Source organism: Phalaenopsis equestris, unplaced genomic scaffold (assembly GCF_001263595.1).
Source record: "Phalaenopsis equestris unplaced genomic scaffold, ASM126359v1 Scaffold000154, whole genome shotgun sequence".
NCBI classification, from domain to species: Eukaryota; Viridiplantae; Streptophyta; class Magnoliopsida; order Asparagales; family Orchidaceae; genus Phalaenopsis; species Phalaenopsis equestris.
This window is the reverse complement of record NW_018164596.1, coordinates 782224-790000: the sequence shown is the minus strand read 5'-3', so window position 1 is coordinate 790000 and position 7777 is coordinate 782224. Positions and strand designations below refer to the sequence as shown.

At 36.1% G+C, this 7777-nt stretch overlaps 1 protein-coding gene across 5 annotated transcripts in view; it reads left to right on the top strand.

Annotated features, from left to right (window-relative positions):
* The first annotated feature begins 1398 nt into the window (after positions 1 to 1398).
* The window catches only part of LOC110021972, a 55520-nt gene continuing 49141 nt past the window's right edge, over positions 1399 to 7777 (top strand). For 4 of the 5 annotated variants that reach the window (XM_020720717.1, XM_020720715.1, XM_020720714.1 and 1 more), the window contains exon 1: positions 1399 to 1836. In XM_020720717.1, coding sequence (XP_020576376.1) covers positions 1430 to 1836 — 407 coding nt within the window. In that variant the 5' untranslated portion in view covers positions 1399 to 1429. The remainder of the gene's footprint in view (positions 1837 to 7777) is intronic. The other variant, XM_020720718.1, reaches the window with a different exon arrangement.

Below are 7777 nucleotides of genomic sequence, written 5' to 3'. Positions count from 1 at the left end.
GCATGACTATTCCATCTATCACAGTCAATTTTTCGGTTCAACAAAATGATCTAATGAACACAAGAGATTGGGTAGACTGCTAAAGATGTGATCTGATAAATGTATAGAGAATAAGTGCCAAAATACGATGTTGTCAAAGGATAATGAAGTAGAAATATCATTAACTATATGTTATTATCAGAAGAAGAAAGAAAGATATAAGTGAGAGATTCCTACAAATCTGCAGGTAATGATCAACTAATTATATTTTAAGAAAAAAATCTTCTATAAGTAATGGAAGATCTATGTAATAAGGGATGGTCAATTAATCCCCAAATATTGTTTCTTTATCTATCTTTTCTAGTGAATTCAATAATCCCCCTCTTTGAAGCTCACTCTTTCACTCTTTTTTTGCTTATTTAGGTTTGAGTTCATGGCTAGATCATGATTCAAAAATAATCTTTAAATTAACATAAACTTTAATATTTCAAATACAACATAGATGAAGTTTCAAGTAAATTTTTGCAAGGTTGTCAAAAAAATTATTTAGTGGTTATTCAGTTTGAAGCAAAATGGGGCTATTACATTTCCAAATGTATGTGTTTTGAAAATTTGTGTTTGATTTGAGGAAAATGAATCCAATGTAAATTCACAATGAATTTCAAATCTAGAATTTAGTTTATTCTCATTGTATTTCAATAATTTTTAAATACACTGCAAACTACAACTATTGATGACGCCATTGAGACTGCTAAAACTACGTTAGCCGTAATGACCGTACCTTAAACTAAAACTACTAACTATCGTTGGCCAATTGACTGTCCCCACCCACAACTCAATTGTCGGAAGTCACTGCCCATTAGCCGCCAATCGCCTCCCCCTCAATCTTCCACAGTCGCCACCAACCCAAGCCGCTCATGATGTTGCGTCGCTAGCCACTGCCTCCTCTCCAACCATCATGCGGCCAACCATCACCTAGCCATAACTCGAATTTTAATTTAATTTATACTGTACTTACTTAAATATAAAACTATAAATTTATATATTTACAATATATTTGCCCAGACAACATTTATTTTTTTTTAAAAGCTACTGCAAAGTTGGCTGTCTGTTTGGGGCAGCTGTGTGAAAACAGCTGTGGGGCAGCTGTTTCTGGATAAATGACAATTCTGCCCCTGTTCTGTAATGGTGTGCTTAACAGAACTATGATAACCATAAATTTAATGCTTTTAAGGCAAAAATTCAGTTAAAAACAATACAGAATATCTAGAAGACTGAAAGCATCAACCAACTCATCTACAATCCATCATTTTCTGTATGCAATATCATTTCGAAAATCCATATAGCAATTCATATAGCCTTCAACAGCTTACATAAATGACATGACACGTTCATAAAACCATATTAAAACCTCAGACTAACGGGGCACTTCGCCACCGCTCGCGAGGCAATGCTCGCGCTAACGAGTTGCGGCTGCTCTTCTTCTTCTTCTTGGATTCCCTCCTTACCCACCTTAAATCGAAAGCATTTATCTCGTCATCCTCATGGCTTTTGCCCACCACTTCCAAGAAATATTTTTTCAATTCAAAAATCTGTTTTTTCCGCTATTCACCGTTGCCAATACTTTCTCCACATCGACAGCCACGGTGGCAGTGGAAAATGGCCAGTGAGATTTAGCAGAGGGACTGTTCCGCTGGAGCTGAGCTCTGGAGAAAACGAGGAAGATGAGGAGGAGAATGGTTCGGTAAAGGCGAAAACGTCAGGTACAAGCGCGAGGGGAAGGAGGTTGCTTAGGGTTCGGGAGGAGAAGAGGAAGAGAGAGTATGATCGCATACATAATTATCCAACTTGGGCTAAGTTCGTATCACTCTCATCTCCTCTCTAAATGTTCTGTTGCGCTTTTTTAGCAGTCTTGTAAGAACACAAAAATTGGATTTCTTCTTTTTAGTGATGGTTTAAGCATGATGTTTGTTTGATTTAGATATGTTCGTTGCGATAACAAAACACTGTTAACAAGAATTAAACTGTTTCACACGGTAAGAAACAGGGAAAATTTAAGAAGATAGAGGTTGAGAGGGTGAAGGATCAAAGAGCACAGAAACGAAACAGCTCTTTGACATTTATTTATAGGATTTCAGGCACTATAGGGAATACCACTCTAGAATTTTGAAGAGAATGAACCCAAAAAAATAAAAAATAAATGATTGGACTGTTATACAATGTACATTATAATCAAAACTTAATAAACATTCATGGACAGTTCCCCAAGCAAGTGATTGGGAGAAGCTGCTTGCTAGGAAGATGAGGTTGTGATCTTTCTAAAAGAATGCTAATTTGTTGATAGCTTTTTCGATTCATTGAGTCAATGACAAGTGTTTTATGCTGGCTGGGCGATTGTCCCATTAGCTAGGGCAAGTAGCTTCTTAAGTTAGGTAAAATGACCTTGGCGAGTTCCCGAGTTTCTTGGTGAGTGCTTTGTGAATGAACTCGGTATAGGTGAAAGCGATGAGAAACCCTTGTTGATTTTTTTTGGTTCCTGTCGAGCGCACCCTATATTTGGGCTCTTTGGGGTATACATTTAATCTCTCATTCTCTTGGATGTTTTAGAGGGAGATTGTAGAAAAAAATATGAGAATTATGTTGGCTACTTAATAAATTGGCTGAATATCAAAGTCAAAAAGATAGATTCCAAGACTTGTTCAATCATTATGTTGGGAACCATGTGACATTTAACTCTTTAATAATATATTTAATTTGATTGTTCTGCACATCAGCAATATTGATGGCTTATATATATTGATTGATGCTTTATTTTTTTTTGGAGCTAGATTTCTTTTTTTGCTTTTTGCCCTTCACAATAGTTAGGCAAATCCCCTTTTGCTTTAGATGGATGAGTTTCGGGTGATGGAAGCGGTTGCTTTTCCTAATCATGAATTGCACTAAAGCATTCTACATAAAGGCAAGCAATGTCAATAGGGGGAGGAAAAGTAAAATATTGACTTAGCATATGTTCAAAGGAGGAGAAAATCGGTGGATAGAATGGAAACCATTGCTCATGTGATGGATAGATAGTTTTCAAGAAATTAGTTGAGGGCCCTTCTTGATTAGATTTTATTTTGTTGGGTCCAAATGTGGAGTTGGAAGCTTAAGCGATATCTTCGACTAAGGTACCCCCTTATTATAACTTGTTTACTTGGACTAATTCTTAACTTTTTTTTAGAATTTGTCGTTTATGAAAAAAGTTCGTTTTCAATAAGAAGTTTTTGTGGCTAATTTGGATCTTTCATGTTTGGGAGCCAAACATTTATAAGTGGTCGTTGAAGGTAAGAAGTACCCCCACTATAAAACAGGTTAGCCTAGAGGGTAACATGCTTTTCATTTCTAGTAAGCCAATTATCTACTTGATCATGAGCGAGCTTTTAGATTTTATTCTATCAGAATCACAGGCCGCAACTATTGCACGTTTGACTTTTCTCTTCTTTTGTTAAAGTGTTTTTTGGCAATGGCTTTATTCAAGGTTTTTCTAATAGTGTTCTAAATAATGATTCTTTTCTTTCTAATTTTTTGATGAATATCGCGGACTTGATTTCTATTAGGGGCTTGAGCATAATGGTGTAATCAATAAAAAACAATTGAATTGTTGCGTTGGTTTGACGAAATTGACATTAGTTGGGAGACAAAGGTGTTTCAAACATAATTGTTGAATAAAGCGAGCATGATGAGTTTGACTTAGAGAGTGATAAGAAGGAAGAGTGCGAGGTGGACAATGTGATCGAAGTAGAGAGGAGAAGAGGCGCACATCACATACATGAAGAAAGAATATGAGGGGGTGGATGATGTCACCTGCTGGTGTTTGTGTGCTGATGGTGAAAAAACCGAGTGGTGATGATGCCTCGATTGGGAGACAGTCTTGCTCAGGAGTGGTAGCGAGTGTCGTATGCTAGAGAGAGACGATATCTTGTGCAAAAATTGAAGCCGCATGCTTGAGAATAAGCTTTGTGTGCAGGAGATGGACAGAACAGTAACAGGCTTTGATATCAAGCAAAGGAGGAGGAAAAGAAAACAATATTAAAGGTTAGATTTTTTTTTTGTCGGTTAGTAATAGTTAAATTTAGTTTATAATTTAGATGGGTTTACAAACATAGCACTAAAAAATTTTTTGTTTACATATTCAACACTCAAATTCCATTTACAGAACCAATACCTAAAGCTTCCAAAATAGTAAAAATTAGGCTGTCTCTCTGATTGCCTCCTCCATTAAGCCCATCTTCCCTATTATATATAACAGGTTGAAAGACTATTTCTTGCTAACAATTGTAGCTTGTTGAGCTTTTGAATTGTTACTAAAATGTTGCTTTATGTTTCTTGTTTGGGATTGAAGAGGGAATGCTGTTTGTCGCTGGTGGTTGCTGTGGTTGCCGTAAAGGCAGGGCTGCATAGATTGAGATCATTGACCAGATTTGAATGTCTGAAGCAATACCATAGGTATGGAATCCACATGTGTTCATCATTCTTTGAATGAGGATTGTTGAAGAGCTCTTCAGCGGGCTTGCCCCAATTGGAATGTTGAGGCAAAGAGAAGGGTTGAAGTATTTCGATATGCAGCATGATGAGATAGAATAGGAGAAGAGGGTTACTTTCCTTGAATAATCTTATTATATAATCAGTTGCTTTTCTTCCATAATAGAGAGTTTGGATCTCTTGAGATCTTGGCTGAGCGGAGGTGTTTCCAACAATTGATGGAACAAGTCGAGAGATAGGGAGTGGTATAGAGCTATTAATTGTACCTTTGGAGGAAAAAAGATCCTGAGAAGAAATAGGGGAATTGAAGTGAACTACAATGATGAATTTACTTTTAGTCTTGTAGACTGTACTGGAACTAAAAAGGTGATTTTTTTTGTTTTTGCTGAGATGGATAAATCAAAGGTGAGTCAACTAATGGCTTGAGGGATCTCCATGGTTGCCGAAAACTCACTGAGTGGTGAGGTAAAGCAACAGATGTGTTTCCAACATTGAAACCAACCAACTTTTTCTTCTGTTTTTGTTGTTGTTGATGGCAATGCTTCCTCAGCTCGTCTTCCCCAAGAATAGGCAAGATGGCGGAGGTAATTGAGAGAGCAGAGTGCTAATTTTGAGAATTTTGCAAGTGGATATGTAAATATAAGGTTTTTAGTGTTTGATATGTTATAAGCAAGTTTTGAGTGCTATAAATGTAAATCCCCCTAAAATTTATTAGGCATTAATAATAAATTATTATGATTTAATATCAGATTTTGAAAAGCGAAAGTGTCTACGAATTGAAAGGTTGAGATGAATTGTTGATTTTATAAGAAATAGATATTGAGTTGTTTCTTTTAATTTATAATTTATTTATTCTATATAAATACACAGATTTAGAGTAATACAAATTTTAGGATCTTTTTTGGAGAACGATACTAGATTTGATAGAGTTGATAAAAAATTGATCAATTGGAGGTGGTGCCAAGGGATTTACAAAGGAACATGGTACATGAGATATGCAACTTAATCATAAACATTATAATTTAATGAGATTAAAAAGAAGATTATGTCTTTAAGTTATATAATTAACTTAGAGAATCAAGTTTCAACACTATCAAGCTTAAAAATATTTTAATTTACCAAACTAAATAAGTCAATTACTTAACCATGTAGTCTAATATCATGTTGTAAATATTATGATTAAATAAATAATTTATGTGATTAAGTATTAAATTAAAGGAAGTGGAGATTGAAATTATGTGATAGAATAAATCATTTAAAGGTTGACAGGAGTAATCATTTTTCTACTTGTACTAAACTCAGATTTTTTATTTTTAAAATGCATTCATGTTTTTAAGGATTTAAATCATGATAGTATATACAAATTAAATTAACATTTTAATGTTTTAAAATAATATATATGTTTTAAGTCGCATTAAAAGTTTAACAAGTATTTTAATGATTGAAATAAATTTAAGAAAAAATTAAATAAAATAGATGTTGAAGACTATGTTACTAGTTAAGGACCCTATCGTACTCTTGCATGAAAAGGAAAATAAAATGGCTTAACAATAAATAAAATAGACGAAGATGATAAGACTTGGTGTCACTATGCTCGCCATCAATTTTTGTGATGCCTTTTATCTATCTTGATGTTGTTGCATTAATTCATGCATCTTCTGACCCTCTTGCTCCTTCAAATTCTAGGGGATATCCTATTCTAGATTATGTTTTGCTTGCAACCATGCTCCTTCATATTATTATCATCCTAGCAAGTCATCCTATCTATCCGAGTGGGGAGTTAAAAATGGTACCCTATCCGTAGGTATGTGCACTTCTAGTCGAAACCACCATACAGTTGTCAAGCTTAAAAAGAAGTGTATCTCCTTGGCCTTACGACAAAGGCATTGTTATTGACATGGATTTTATTAGAGAAAGGGCGGAAGAAGGATCTTGACCAAAGTTGTGCGAGGCCAAGGGAAGAAGAGACGCCATTGTTGTCAACCCTCCCTAGAAGATTAATGCTACATAGTAGAAAGTCTTGGAATGGTGTGCCGACCATTTCACCATCGCTATTGATTTTGGTTTCGATTCAGTACTTACCATTTACATCACATCATATGTAGCTTATGATTTGAGTCTTCCATTTCCTCCCAGACTGCAAAGGAATTGCTTGGATGTATATCTTCCATCAAGATCCCATTCATCGCAATGAGGCTCATTATGAGTAGGACTGAGAATTTTACTTGAATATTTTTAATCGCTTGAATTTAAGCTCGGCTTAAGATAAAATAAAAAAGAATGAGTCGAGCTACGAGCCAAACCCTTGGATCAGACTTTTTTTTGATTTGATTTCGAGCCGGGGTCAGATCAATCTGCTTAACTTGCTATCGGATTAAAAATAGGTTTTTGTTATTATTTATTATGGATTAGATGGTGGAGATGGTTTGGCTATGTTCACAGGTTGCAGATGATATTCCGGGGTTAACCACTTAACCCTAAGCAAGAAAATATTATCCCCACCACCCCCCAATCCATTCATTTTGTCTGTTGTCTGTCCTTTTTGAAATCCCTAGCTCTAGGTGAAGTATAATGCCTCGGGTAGTTCAACCTCACTTGTTCGGTGGTGTCGTTGGCTCGTTGCCTTTTACTCTCTTAGTCTGTTATGAGAATTTCTCTTTTGCTTGCTATGGTGCTCGGTGTGTTGTGTTCAATCCGATTTCCTACAGATTTTTGCCTAGTTTCGGTGCTTCCTATACTCTTTGCTTTCATTCTATTTGCTTTTGAGCCGCTCGCCTACTTGGCATTTGGTAAGTTGGTTTTTTCTTCCATCTTAACTCTAGTTCCCAAAGACTCTATCACGCACTGTTGACCTCATTTTTGTGAGGTCTTTTCTTCTCCTCCTTAGAGTCTAGGTTCTAGCTCTAGAAATCCCTATGGACCATCTTAGAAAACTAGAATTGAGACTCACCCTTCTAGAAGCTCCAGCCGATTCCTATTTTCCTTTGATGTCTAGCATCTTTGGCACAAGACCATCGTTTTATGAACGAGCGGTTATGGGCTATTTTGCAAAGATTCAAGGAAGATGATCCAAATAGGACTTCAAGCCTCAGGGAAAACATCGTCACGACCACTTTCGTCACATACACACATCAAATACACGAAATTCACGAAACTGCACGAAATCAGACTTCAATTAAGCCCAAAGGACGGGTGAAAATGCGAACTTCTCCGGATGACCTCCGACGACGAATTGGACTGCGCCAACGCGTCCGGGATACCCATTTTAGTAGGAAAG